This window comes from Mus pahari, chromosome 5 (genome assembly GCF_900095145.1).
Source record: "Mus pahari chromosome 5, PAHARI_EIJ_v1.1, whole genome shotgun sequence".
Classification (NCBI taxonomy): domain Eukaryota; kingdom Metazoa; phylum Chordata; class Mammalia; order Rodentia; family Muridae; genus Mus; species Mus pahari.
The window spans coordinates 160,525,849-160,541,269 of NC_034594.1; the positions used below are offsets into that span (position 1 = coordinate 160,525,849).

Sequence of the window (15,421 nt, forward strand, 5' to 3'; positions counted from 1 at the left end):
AAAAAAAAAAGAAAATGAAGAAAATAAATCTAAAGTTTATAATGCCCATTAGCTTCAGAGCAAATTCAGGCAAGTGGTGATTGGCTGGCTAAGTAATGTTTTACCCACACATTCTGAAAGCACAGATTTTTGACTGTGCACTTTGAATTTGGAAAAGGCACATAAAGTAAAGCCATAGGCAAAGGATGGTGTCCACTCCTGAAACTGTCCCTTCCTGTTAACCAGAAAGAATGGGTGAGCACTTTTGGGGCTTCCCATCTACTGATAAAAAAGGAAAACTTACTAGTAGGATACCTTCAAAGAAAATGAAAGGTTAAAGGGCCCTGAAGAATCACAGAGTGAGGAAGGGTTGGATACATACCCCAAACCAGACATCCTGTACTTGAATAACAGTATAGTGGGCAGGCTTTAAATCATGTTACTCCTGTTTTGGGACTGACTTGGACTTAAATCCAACTATCATTTTATCAAGTAGACTTTACTCTATACTGTATAAGATACTGTATAAGTGGGTATCTTAGGGTTTCTATTGCTATTAAGAGTCACTGTGTCCATGGCAACTCTCATAAAACAAACCAGTCACTTGGGACTGACTAACAAGTTCAGAGGTTTCGTCCATTATCATCATGGTAGGAAACATGTCATCATTCAGGCAGACTTGGTATTGGAGAAAAAGCCTCGTGTGTTCCATCTCTGAATTGGCAGACAACAGGAAGAGGGAAATACACTAGGCCTTGCTTAGGCATGTGAAACCTCAAAGCTCACCCCCAATAACACACTTCCTTCAACAATACTACACACCCTAATAGTGCCCCACCCTAATAATGAAACGTCTAAATATATGAGCCTATTGGAGGGCATTCATATTGAAACCACTGCAGTGGATCTATGTAAATGTGAGCCTGTGTATATTCTATATTTAAATTTCAAACAATATACATTATATTTACCTGAGAAGTTATGTTGGATCTCTCTAGTTCAATATGATGTGATTTTTCCCCCTATTCAACTGCAGATGTTTATGCTATGGTTTCTACATGGCCACTCTCTGTACATGTGTGGAGTGGTGGGCTGTGGAACCCCGGAGCCCCTGTGGGTAGTGACTTCCACTTGCATGGGACAGAAGGAGTTCAGCCATGTCTCCTGGTCACCTGGCTCTTGTCACATAGCTACAGCCTCCCACAACCCCCCTGCAGAGAGGTATGCTACATCAATCACACAGTAGCTGCACCAAGCCCTCCCACATGCAAATAAGGTTTCCCCAAGCTCTCAGTCCAAGCCAATGAGACATACCTGCTGTCAAACCTTGAATTATCCCCAAAACTGTATATAAATCTTATCCAGGGAATAAAAGGTGTGTGAGAACTACTCCACTGTCAGAGCCTTCCGTCCTAAGAGCTGTGACACTTGGGAAGAGGTCTGCCCTCCTGATATGCAGTCTGAAGCTCCGCCACACTCCTCACTGGCTAGGGGGCCTTTAGTCAGCCCAGCTTGACCTGACTCAATGCAGGGCTGCATGGAGTAGCCAAGTAACCTGAAAGTCCAGAGGTGGAGCCAATCACAGCAGGAGAAGGGCAGAAGTGACCTCCACTCCCTGCCCGCACTTGCACACTTGCTTCCCTTTGCCAGAACTCTCGAGCCAGACCAGGCCAGAGATCTCTGTGGAAAGTCTCTGGTACACAGGCCCACATCCATGGATCTTATTTCCTCATTACATGATAAGCTCTTCAAGAGAGAGCACTGAGCACTGCATTATACACTCAATTTTAGGTCTTGTGTAATAATTTTTATATGGATAAATTATGGAGTGTCTGCTACTAACCCTTAGTTAATATGAGGTTAATATTATATATTGCATCAGGCTTAGTAGTGCTAAGGCTTGAACTACTCTTTCTTAGTAGAGTTTGAACATAGTTATTGTTCTCAAGAACTTTATTATGAAATCACATACAGAGCTAGTCCTGGTTTGAACAGATACTTAGAGTTTAATTCATATTTTCTCCATGGCAAATAATAATAATGATAATAATAATAATAATAATAATAATAATAATAATAATAGAAGGGAAGGTTCTAAAGATTGGCTTCAAAATTTTTACTTCATAATGAAATACACAAATCACACAATTGCACTACAGTATTATGATGACATGCATAGAAAACAGACAAATGCTCATTGATTTTAAATCTATCAGGGACCAGTACCTGGGATATATGAATAATTAAAATAAATAATTAAAAAATAGATCATCCAATCAATAAATGAGCACATGAATTCAACAGAGAATTTTTTTAAAAAGACATATAAAATGGCCAATAAAAATGTGGGGAAATCTTCAGATATGGAGAAATGCCAGCTAAGATTGATTTGACATTCCAACTCACTCTTGCCAGAATGGCTATGGCTGTTGTACTGAGAGAGGAGAGAGAGAGAGAGAGAGAGAGAGAGAGAGAGAGAGAGAGAGGAGAGAGAGGAGAGAGGAGGAGAGAGAAGAGAGAAGAGAGAAGAGAGAAGAGAGAGAAGAGAGAAGAGAGAAGAGAGAAGAGAGAGAAGAGAGAAGAGGAGAGAGGAGGAAGAGAGAGAAAGAAACAGTAAATGCCAGAGAGGATATGGAAGAAGAAGCAGCCTATGTACTCTGATACTGGGGGAAAAAGCTGGTACAGCCACTATGAACTCACTGCAGAGCTTCCTTAGAAACAACCATCAATAAAGAAAACAGAATGACCAGCTCCTTCATGTAGACCATCTATATCCTCCTGGCATGTGCCCTAAGGACTTGTCACATCACAAATACATGCACATCCATGTTAACCATGGCACTACTCACTAGAGCCAAGGTACAGAGCAGCTTAGATGTCCTTCAGCAGAGGAATTCATAAGAACTGAGGCACATGCACACAACAGAGTTCTGTTCACAAAGAAGAGTGCAAGTAGAAAGTGTATTTTGGAGAGAAAGAGGGCCTGCTCAGAGAGGGGGGGAATGAGAGGGTGCTGGAGGCGAGGATGGTAAAAGTATCTAAGTCTGTGGGGAAATGCCTTGATGAGATCCGTTATTTCATAGACTAATTTTCAAACAATAAATGATCTGGTGTGTTCTAGGCTAGACTGGCAGGATGCAGCCAAAGACCGTGAGACACTAAGGAGAAGAACAGTTTTGTGGAGAATAGCTGAGGGGTAATCTATCATTTTCAATCAATTTCACTTGAAAAATCGAGAACTCAGAGAAATGAAGGCCTCTTCTGGAGTTAGATGTCCACCCTCTGTCACTGTGGAGGGAGCTGTCATAGTCCACCAACACTCACTATCTTCTTTGGGGTCAAGACTTTGGCTTCATGTTCCAAAATGGTTGCCCGGGCTTCACCTCACCTATGTGATTCCACTCAACTTAGAACAGTTAGGGAATGATCCACATATTCATGTTAAAGTGGTATTTTTAAGAACTAGTCTACCATGGGTGAGCATTGTGATCTAAATTTAGTAACATGGTTGTGTGGACTGCTGGGACTGCTGCCCTTACTCCAGGTAGCCATTTATCTAGCAGGAAGGAAGCCTTTGAGTTTTTTTGAGGAAAAGGTGTATAATATATACTAAGAGGTCAACTAGTGGTCTCTGCCACCATCAGCAAATGGGGGAAGAAATGAAAAAAGGAATTCATTTCACTGGGATTATTCACAGATGAATTTTGAGAAAGACTGTGCCAGCTTTATAGTACTCCATAAATTTATTTGTGGTTTATTACAAACTATTTCTTTAAATGTAAATCTTGAAAGAAATTGGTCTGAAGATTTGCACAGGACAAAAATACAGCCCTATGACAGAAATTGTAAAAATAGAAGTGATGTAATGTCCCTGCTTCGCTAATGCAGAAGAATTGCATTAGGCTGGGCAGTGCTGATGAGTTAAGAGCTTGGTCTGTTTCCCTAGAATATGTAATGTGCCTGGGTGACTTACTCGCTGAGGAGATTCTGTGAGGCTGTCTGCTTTTTAGTTTTCTGTTTATTTTTGTTTAAACAAGTAATTCATTTGAGCCTGCCAAGTATGAATTTTTTTGCTTTAAGCATTTGGATTTCAGTTTTGGTGTAACACATACCATGGTTAAAAGTGAGGATAATATTTAAATTCTGCTGTCCAGTGATCAGCAGTAAGGTATGCCTGTATGATCATAATACTCTATAAAAGTACATTAGGGTTATCAATCATATTTGATAAAGAAAAGGAAGTTCCCCCAAAATATCTCTTTCTACTCCTCTATCCTTTTATAACTGTATTATATTTGGATTGATGCAGAAAGATACACACAGGTGATGCACGCACGTACACACACACACACACACACACACACACACACACACACATTTCTGAGTCAGTTGTCTTCTTTAAGAAGTATTGCCAGCTGATTTGAAAGACAAATCACCCTTTGTAGACAAATTGTTGCAGTAAGGATGAATCTCCGAACACATTTTAAGGTTCATTTTAATGAAGTATTCGCTATTAAAAGTGCAGTGTTGTTTTTAATGACCTTGCTTTTCCACCATATAGGACAGACTCAGGTCATGTGGGAACGCCAAAGGTTCAGAAGACAGGGTGTGCCCTTGGCTTAAGAGCAGTTTATGTTTCTCTGCATACCCGCAGCCCTTCTGAGAAACAGGTGACTCCGTCAGACTTTGAACCAGCTCATGGGACAGTGGTCAGCAGAAATGGCTTTCCTTCAGCTCCCTCCTGCCCCATGCCTTCCGGCTGAGTCATGTCCATTATTTCTTGGGGCATTCCACTGAGGTCAGCACCTGTCCATTATGTAAGTTAAGGAGTTAACACAAGCCTGTGGCTTCAAACTTCCTTATAATTAAGATGACAGAGACTCTGTGGCTCGTACGGAGAAGCAGGCATTGATTTAAAATTTGATGTTCTCTGTGAGCTTGCTGAGAGAAGCTTCATGGGTATTGCTTTGAGGTCAATTCAAATCGCTGCTTAAACCATTTTCTAAGTCTGGGATTAAGCCCTATATTTTATAAAGGAAATAGTTATTCTTCCTGCTTGGAAACATCAAAATCTGCACGGTCTTGGATCCAAGGTGTGCAGTCTCCTGTGCTTCCCAGTAGGAGTTCTAAACTAGGCCACAAAGTTCATTTGAAAGAGATTGAATATTAAAAACACTGGACTTAACACTTCCAAAGCACTGGCTTAGGTAAGAGCAATGCCAAGGATCCTCCACAGTTCAAGCAAATTGAAGGCTGGCTTTATTTTATAAATACTAGATGATCTTATTTTTATGTTTTATTAGCCTGTACTAACTGCATATAATAATGGCTTTTTCAACTAAATTCCCTGAGCCTTGGAAGAGGTGATGCAAATGTCCCATTTAAAGCTGTGCATTCAATAGCCCAGTGTTCTCATCAGCTTATTGATATTTAAAACGCTACTGAAACCACAGTAGCAGAAGCCCAGGCATCCTGCATGCTAGGAACAAGACAAAGTAGAGTGTCTCTGGAGAGTCCCAGATACCTCTTCTAGACAATTCAATTTTCACTCATACTTAACATCCTTAAACAGTTTCTTGGGGTCAATATGTTCAAATGTCTGTGTTAGAAGTTTGTTTCCAAGGGGGCCTGTGTGGAAAATATGGCAAGCTGGATTGATTTGCTCCCGCCAATCCACCCACTGGACTGGCTTGGATACACAACGTGAGAATTATAATTTATCAGCACCATGGCAGAGATCTTAAGGCAAAAGCTGTCCCCTTGTCTTCTCCTCTTCCCAGGCTCTTCCATTCTGTCCCCAGCGATGAGCCATTCAGCCTACGTGGTGTCCCTTACCAGATGGCCTCTTAATAAGTGCCTTGCTCTGACCCACCCTCGCATTCTTGATCCAAATGTGAGATGCCAGCAAATAAATCAGAGAATGGCACTTGGCTGGGTTCTCGGGAGAAGGAAGAAAGCCCCGGGGAAAGGAAGTGAGAGACAGCATGGCTGGGGATGTGTCCACAACGCATTATGGCCAGTAAAGAGAAGACGAGAGAGAGAGAGAGAGAGAGAGAGAGAAGCAGAGAAAGAGACAGTTTGACAAAGACAGAGAGACAGAGAGAGACAAAGACAGAGAAAGACAGACAGAGACAGACAGACAGAGACACAGAGACAGAGACACACTCACAGACAGAGACAGAGACAGAGACAAAGAGACAGAGAGACAGAAGTAGAGACAGAGACACAGAGAGACAGAGACAGACAGAAACAGACAGAGACACAGAGACAGAGATAGAGGTAGAGACACAGAGAGAGAGACAGAGAGAGACAGAGAGACAGAGGTAGAGGCAGAGATACAGAGACACAGAGACACAGAGAGACACACAGAGTCAGAGACAGACAGAGACAGACACAGAGACAGATGCAGAGATAAAGAGAATGAATAAATTCTCCGTATCATTCTATCTCCCCTAACACACAAACACCTCCCCCGAAGCATGATCTTTGCAGAAAGTCCGCTGGCTTTCGACTCGGGGGTAGACAATGCCACGCACAGATTTCAGCCACCAGACTAAAAGTGCAACGGAAATGAGTGGGTAATGAGAGCAGAGCAGCCAGGTCTTTAATTGAATTAAAAGCTGGGTGACATCAGTGCAGACACCTGTCCAATTACAGACAGGCCAAGGTGTTTACCGTTGCTGTACAAGCCATTCGAAGATGACAGAAATCTTTCCGCCCACAGATTAGCATAATGAAGGAGAACAGATTACAGTGGATGCTCGCCAAACACCTAGCTTGGCAGCTGGGGGTGGGTGGGGGAGGGAGAGGAGTCAGCTGAAGAACGGAAATAGAAGCACGGGCCTTCTCCAGGATGCTGCCATCTTGCTTTGGTTTCAAATTTGTTTGCTGGCAGAGCATTTGTACCTGAAGACTTTTAGTCACAAGAGTTAACCATAAAATCTCAGTGGCAAAGCCACCTCCTCTGTTCTCCTGCCTCTCCGTGCTTGGGCTCCGTGAGTGGTACAGCAGCCCGTATAGCTAATGTCAGCCCCACAAGAATTTTCTCCTAGGGAGTCAGGCTGCCTCCAACTGTTCATATTCCTCTCTGCCTCCTTCAGAATTTGAGGTGAGAGGGAAGGAAAGAAAGATGTTGGTGATATCAAACTAGTGCTGGAGATACCCATCTGTCAGTCAAAAGATACTGTCCGGGGCGCATTAGTGATGAGCAGAGTCTTCACTGGCTCAGTGAACCAAGGATCTTTTATTAAACAGTGTGTGTGTGTGCGTGTGNGTGTGTGTGTATGTGTGTGTGTGCATTTGTGTATGTGCGTTTGTGTGTATGAGTGTGCATGTGTGTGTATGTGTGTGTGTGTATGCGTGTGCATGCGTGTGCATGCGTGTGTGTGTGTGTGTGTGTGTGTGTGTGTGTGTGTATGAGTACAATGTGTATGTGCAGGCCAGAGGACTACCTCTCCTGTCCTTCCTCAGGTACTGTCTGTGTTAACACAGTAGCTCTAACTGTCCTGGAGTTAGCAAGCAGGCTCCACTGGCTAAGCAACGAGCCCCTAGGACTCACTGGTCACCACCTCCCCAGCTCCACAATGACCAGGTCTGCCTTACACCTGATTTGGTCTTGAGTTGGCCTATTTGAGGTTCCTGGTCCCTGAAGGAGTGCTGGGCTTTGAACTCGGGTTCTCATGCTTGTGTGGCCACCAGCAGTAGCATCATCATGAAGGATGCTGAGAGCATCAGGAGCCTTGTGAAGCAGTGGATTGACAGGGTCTCTGCAGTCACTGACCTGGGAGTCACTATGAGGGACATTTACATAGCAGCTTCTCTGTACATGAGCTCTTCTAGGTCAGTCTCTCCAGAGAAAGTATTTGGAGCCTTATACAGAGGGGGTCTTAAATCCCTCCCTACCTGGACAGATTCCTTCCCTTAAATAAAGCCCCTGTCCCATCCTTAGCTTGGGCTTTGCGGAGACCATACTTGACTTGAAACTCCCCTGGTGTGGTTTGTCAGGACATCTCAATGCCAGGCATTAATGCACAATGCATTATCGCTTAGGGTGAGAGTCGGGGCCCTGCTGGGGCTAGCAATTCAGGTCCACACACTGACGCTCTCCAGCTTCGTGGGCCACTCACACTTTTAAGACATCGATAATGCTTGCTTTATGCTTATTGAATGCTATTTCAGTGTGCCTTCTTCCATTATCAAGAAAGACTGGCAGGCTTTCTGACATGGTTGGGGCCATTTTCTGACTTCACGGAGTTTTGTGGTTAAAAGGAAGTTTGAGAGGTCACTTGCCTGCCTGATGAATGGGATACTCTCAAATTGAAAGGAGTTCTCAGGGTTGTCCCCCACAAGGGCATCCACCCCAACCCACTTAAAGTTCACAGTGTTGGCATCTACTTCTTTGTCTTTATAGAGAGCTATTTTAGTTCTCTGTGGACACATTTGTTTTCTCTAGAATCTTTTTAAATCTGTCTTCTCTGTATTATTCCATATTTTTTCAAATTATGACATTCAAGCAAATTTCTGTAATTGTCCCTTATAAATTTCCCTTTGCTTAAAGGCCTCCTATTCTGGTAGGATTTAACTATCAACAGAACAGCCTAGATTTATCTGGTAGAATAGTCTCAACTAAGGAACTTTCTAAATCAGTTTGCGATATAGGACAGCTGGGCCTACTATGAGTAGTAGTCCTAGGCAGGTAGTCATGAATTATACAAGAATTCTAGCAAAGTATAAGCTGGCCTGCAAACCAGCTAGCAAAGAGCATTCTATCTGGGACATGCTGTAGTTCTTTGGCCAAGATGTGAGTTAGGTTGGAGGTCTGTATAGAATAGCATGTTGGATAGAATAGTAAACAGGTCTGCCTTCAAGTTCTTGTCTTGAGTTCAACCATTGACTTTTCTTAATGATGGACTGTGACCTCAAAGTGGAAGCCAAATAAAACCATCCTGCCCCTAACTTGCTTTTGGTCAGAGTGTGCCGTCATAGCAAAAGAAATGAAACCAGTACCCCTGGCAACTTAGACTCACAGGTGCAGATCATGCAAATGCCTCCCTGCATATAGCCTGCTGCAGACACCTTGGGTGCATCAGTGCCTGGCTACCATCATTGTAGTTCTGATAGCCTTATAAAAATAAGTTATCTTCTCAATCACCTTTGTTAGAGGTCAAAAGGCAAAGCATCGATTAATAATTTCTGATGATAAATTCTCAGGATAGCACTATGTTTTTCTCTGGAGACAATACAATCTAAGTGTTTACCTTGGCACTCAAAGCAAGACTTCTAGGGATTCGTTTAAGGATCAGGGATGAGCTACTAGCTTAGGGTCATAGAGAAGCTATGCTGCCTCCTTTGTCAATCGCACAACTATTTCTAGGCATCAACTCTAATCCATCTGGGAATGTTCTCAACACTGGAGCAAAGGGAATCAAGTATGTGTCCCAGACTAGAGGACGGCAACATGCACAGCCAGTTCTTCTCCATGACCCATGCTTACTGGTGGCCAGTCAAGAAAGGAGAAAGCACGGAATGGTCACCCTAGGTCTCTTTCTGAAGTTTTTAGTCTGAAAGTTATTTAGGCACTTTGGCAAGACATCTCAGAGATGCAATGTAATGGGCAAATCCCCCTTGGAGCTAGGGAAGATTCACCACTCCAACCTAGAAAAGGGTAACGCCTTTTTTAAAAGTGTGATGTAGAAGTCATGCAAACTTTCCACTAGGGATCCAAAGCTGGCAAACCCCCAAAATTCAGCTCTCTTCTCCTCTGTGCCTTTGCTCCCTATTCTCTGGTCTGTGTCTTCCTTTCTTGGTATTTATTAATTTCTCACCTGCCTTAAAAAGGAAAGGAAAATTCTTTGATAAATGGCCAAAAGAATGATCTAGTTTCTCTTCATGGTCCTTTAAGGTCTCTAAACTTTTCTAGGAAATATAACACAATTTGGTAAACCTCTCTTCCAAAGCAGAAAGCTGGAAAAAGTATTTTACTAAGAGGTTAAAATGACCATCGTTCAAAGATTTCTTTAATTAAATAGGTTTCCTGTAACCTTGGAATAGAGTGTGCATCTTATACATTCTCATGTCTGCATACTTTAATGACTTTAGGGAAACTACACTGCTGTGTGATGAACTCCTTAAGTAAAGAGAAAGCTTAAGGGAACAATCTTGTGGTACATGTATGTTCTGCTTAGCCTTGTCAACTTGTCTGAACTTACAGTCTTCTGAGAGGAAATCCTTGAGGGAGGAATTACCTAAGTCAGTTTGGCCTGTGGGCAAGTCTGATTGGGGCGGTCTTGGTTGTTAATTGATATATTAATATATGAGGATCTAGCCCACTGTGGGCAACATCATTCCCTAGGCAGAGGGCCTTTGCCTGTAGAAGAAAGCTAGTCAATCATCTACCTGCATGATCCAGCATGTAGTTTGCTTTCTTCTACAACTTTTGCCTTGAGTTTCTGTCCTGTCTTCTGTCAATGATAGATTGTGACCTGTGTGTTGAAATAAATCCTTCTTCCTGTGACAAGCTTTGGATCACAGCAACAGAATGGAACTATAATAACATATATGTAAAGAGATTTACTACCTGGAAACAAGCTAGTCCTAGCAGAAACACTGAAGCTCACTTAGTGACATGACAGGCTTTCATGTGATCCTCCCCGACTATGTAAACCTTTCCTGAGATGCTGATAGAATGGCTGAAGTCCCACCATGGCACTTTGGCTGTGATTTAAGGAGAAATAATATCTCTAGTAAGGATTTTGTATAAGGGCAGGCATCTGTGATTCTCTGTGATGATGGTACCTTAACTACTAATAGAGATAAAGCATGGTATATTATCAACGAGGATGCAAACTTGTATCTTTTCTTAGTCAATATTGCTATACCTGCACGAATGATGTCCATCTAAGAGAGATTGCTTCTGTCATGTGATGATCACACATGAGCTTTATATCCCAGCATACCTTGCTCATGGTGGAAATACAAGTGTCATTCTCTGGAATCTGTCTTACTTCCCATTGGTATTATTTGAATTCAGCCATGCAAGCAGTAGTAGTTTTAGACACAGTAGAGCTTCACTTCTCAACAAGAAAGATGAGTAAAAAATATCCTAAAGTTTGAATTGCCAAGACACGTGTATGGTGATGATTTCATTTGACACTAGAATTTGTGTATCATGATATTAGTACTAAAAAATAGAAAAATAGAAGCTAGGGAGATGGGGAGATGACTCAGTGGGTAATGAACTTACTACACAAGTATGAGGACCTGAGTTTAAACACACTGAACCCAGATTAATGTCAGAAAGGTGTAGCAGTCCATTTGTGTGTGATCCCAGTGGTCAGGAGGTGAGAATGTGATCCTGAAGGGCAATCTGGTTAACTAGCCTAGCAGAGTCCTCAATCTTATAGTACAAGTAAGAGACGTTGATTCAGTCGATTAGGTGAAAAATGATAGACACTTGATGTGACTTCTGGCCTCCACGCACTCACAGACATACAGGTGCTTGCATTCATGCATACACATGTAAAGGGTGGAATGGAGATGTGGATCAGTGGTTAAGACCAACCACTTCTCTTTCAGAGGAACCTAGTTAAATTCCCAGCACCCATGTTAGATGGCTCCCAACAGCCTTTAACGCCAACTTCAAAGGCTCCAGTGCCTTCTTCTGGTATCCACTGGCTCCTGCACACATATAAACATAACCCCGTGTGGAAACATGCATATCCATAATTAAAAAAAACATTAAAAATAGGGAAATAAAGAGCCAGAGGCATAAGTCTGTGATATAACAATTACATAATGTGCTTATATCCCAAGTCCCATCCCAAGGGCTGCAAAGTAAAAGCAATGCAGAAACCGTGTTGCCTGTGGATGGAGGCAGATCGAGTGGCACATGCCTTTAGGAAGACAGGTGGGGATGCTCACCCTGCAGGTGGGAAAACAGGACCAGAACCCTGGGTCAATGAGAAGTCTGCAGAGATTTTTGGGGCTCCCCATATGATGAAGCTTGACAGATTAGCAAAATCCAGAAAAAGAAAAAGACTTGAAGAGCCAGTCTGGTATAGCAGTAGGCCCTGAAAAGTGTCCTTGGAGGAATCAGAGTCAATCAAGGAACAAAACAAACTGTCAGAAATTAAACAGCTCAGGGAAATCCAATGACACCAGGGATGCAGAGAGATCCCACGTCCAGTACGTACAGAGAGTGAATGAACCTGGCTTCCTTGGTTTTAGATTTAAGACACAATGACTTATCTGTGAAAGACTGAAGTCATTCAGAGGTAATGGAGGCAGGAGCTGAGTTAGACTAAAACTATTCTACACTAGCATTCTCTGCACACAAAGCTATACTGGGGCCTCCGTGTGCCTGGACTGATAAATCTCATTAGTAAACTTTTGAGGTAAATACTACACTATTACACCATATAGACCACTCCTGGGGCCTCTCCTTCAAGACAGAGATTATTATTCATGTAGATATGATAAGACTAAAGCACTGAGGCCTGGTTGGGCCTGTGGAATTCATCAGGTACCCCAGCCTAATTTGCTGTGTAGCCTCTTGCTATATGATAAGGGTGACTGTGTGATTGCATTAGCTCAGGTGGGATGAGAGGCAACTTCCTGAAAATATGGAACTCAGAAGACAAGTCATGGGTACTGGGACATGCAAGAGCAAATGGCAGTCCCAACAGCAGGATGGAGGGAAAGTAGAGGTTCTCTCACAAAGTAGTTTCAAAATTGGAAAGACGCCAACATGTAGAGTGTGTGTGTGTGTGTGTGTGTGTGTGCGCGCGCGTGTGTGTGAGCGTGTGCACGTGCATGTGTGGGTATGCTAGCTTACTGTCTTGCTGCTTTTGGCCACAAACTGATAGAGGGTGCCACATGATTGGGTATTTCCCAACAGATACACTGCAGGGATCTGTGTAGCAACTGAAATGCAGACTAGAAATAAGCACTAAGGCCCGTGCGTGAGGATGAGATGCAAAAGGGAACCACAGCTCATCATCTTTGTTCATTCCTTCTTCTTGCTCTTTCCAGTCATTAAACTCTCTGTTGGGAAGGACAAAGACACATGCCTAGCCGTTGAAATCTGGGCTTGAGTTGGGCTGGGGAGATACTTAGCAGTAACGCATGTTTGTAATCCCAGTGCAGGCAAGGCAGAGACAGGAGGACTTTTGAGGCTCATAGTGTCTAACCTAATTGGCAAGCTCCAGGTAAATGAAAAAGGTTTTTCTCAAAAGTCAAGATACGGACAAGTGGAAAAGACAGCCAAGATTGACCTCCAGCTTTCACAAGCATGTATATACACATACAAACACATACACAAACACATACACACACATACATGAGTACACACAAACACACATATGAACATGAGTATGTACACACACAAGAACATACAACCGAACACACACACTCTCACACACACACACACACACACACACAAATACATACACACAGGTAATAAAGAGTTTAAAAGGGTGACATCTCTCACCAATATTGCTCCTTGGAGAACTAATGTATTCTCGGGGTTACTGAATGCTTAGTCAATAAGGATAACAAAGACTGGGCTACCTTTTTTGTGAGAGTGATAACGGTTTACAATTTGGATCAAAGATTGCCCTAAGAACATTCAGTGGGAGAAATCAGAACAAACGCATGAACTATGGGTTTGTTGTGTCTTCAATCCTAAGACTCACTGTGTAAAGACTTTCATCTTGGTTGTATCAGTGAACAAATGGTGTTTTCGGAATGATGAAAACCTTCAACTGCTGAACAAGTCTTAACACATCGCCTGCAAAACCAGGTTAATTCAGTCCCTCCCTGTGCAATGCTTCCATTTGAGACAGGTGTCTTAATTAAATAAACTAATAATTTCCCAAGTAGAAGTAGAAAAGCATAATTATCCAATTTACTAATTGTTCTGTTGTGTGAATTTGCATACTTTTTTTTTTTTTTTTTTTGCCTGCCACGCAGTTTGTCTCCGCGTATCCTACCGTTGAAATAATGGAACCCCTCTTGGGAGGAGCATTTTCTGAAGTGTACTAACAAACTGCGCATGGGGCTTCTTAGTTAAATATGTTCCAAAAGTGCTAGATTCTTGCAAATTGAATCATTTTCGTTTCTGTGGGAGGTTCAGGCCCTGTAATGAAGCATTATGTGGGAATGGGGGTTCAGTATCATAGTCACCAATACTGTGTAAGAGATGTCCTGGCAGTGAAGGTCTTTGCTCATGAGTTACTGTCTTCAACACTCAGTAAATAAGACAAAAACAAAACAAAATGAAAGCTATGCATTTTCTCTCTCTCTCTCTCTCTCTCTCTCTCTCTCTCTCTCTCTCTCTCTCTCTCTTTGTGTGTGTGTGTGTGTGTGTGTGTGACCATATTTGTACCTTTTTCTCTTTCTCTGTGTCTCCTCCTTTCTCTCACATAGAAGCTGGCAAACATATAATCCTTTTGTGTCGCCTGTTTGTCCTAGGTGTGTTGACAGGCCTCCATCCCTTCCACAGCTACACCATAACCCTGACTGCTTGTTCTCGGGCAGGCTGCACTGAGAGCTCACAGGCATTGAGCATCTCTACTCCACAAGAAGGTAAAGTAATTTCAAAGGTCTTGACTTCCACATTTCAGTCATGAATAATAAAAAAGGAGAAGAGCTAAATGCTGCGAGGCCATTTGCTGGAAAACCCCGACCTAATTTGATGACAAAGTGCATTGCCAGGCCATAATTGCTCCCATTTTTTGGGGGGGTGCGAAAATGAATCAAACTCCATAGCCTTTAATGACATGCATCTTTAATAGCTGTAATGCAGATTAATGGGCTTTTTAATTGCTGTTACATTGTTCATGCAAGAGCCTTGTCATTAATATGGAGCATCTGAAAGATTAATGAAAGCTTCCTCATTTTACTATGGCTCAGAAGTAAATCTAGAGACAGTCTGACTAAAAAGAATTGATTGTATGGCACAGTATGAAATTGAGAATCAAACGGTTGATTTCCATGGTCTCTTTTAACTGCTAAACAGCAGCATGGGCAACGACGACTTCGGAAAGACAGAGCCTCCACATGCCAACCGAGGCAAGATTAATCCCTGTTCCTCTCCTCCCACTCGAGTCTCTTTCCTGTTGTTCTTGGGATGTGCAAACTATTGGTCTAAATTAATGTTTCAGAAAACATGGGTGAGGGCGGTGGTGGGGAAGAGAGAACACCCCAGGACTCCAAAAGTAAAAGCTTTGCTCAAGCATCCAAATGAACCTCCTCAACAAACACAAGCTCTCAGAGTAGAATGCTGAAGGAGCTGTTGCTTCCTACTGCTGTCTCCTGTATGCTGCCTAGTAAGGAAGGCATTTAGACTTGAAAGCTCAGTCTTCAGAGCAAAAGTTAGTCTTCAAGCTCTTCTCTCTCTCTCTCTCTCTCTCTCTCTCTCTCTCTCTCTCTCTCTCTCTCTCTC

At 42.6% G+C, this 15,421-nt stretch overlaps 1 protein-coding gene across 1 annotated transcript in view; it reads left to right on the top strand.

Annotated features, from left to right (window-relative positions):
- The window catches only part of Ush2a (usherin), a 678,886-nt gene that overhangs the window by 290,333 nt on the left and 373,132 nt on the right, over window positions 1-15,421 (top strand). The window contains exon 30 of the mRNA XM_021198607.1: window positions 14,449-14,562. Coding sequence (XP_021054266.1) covers window positions 14,449-14,562 — 114 coding nt within the window. The remainder of the gene's footprint in view (window positions 1-14,448; window positions 14,563-15,421) is intronic.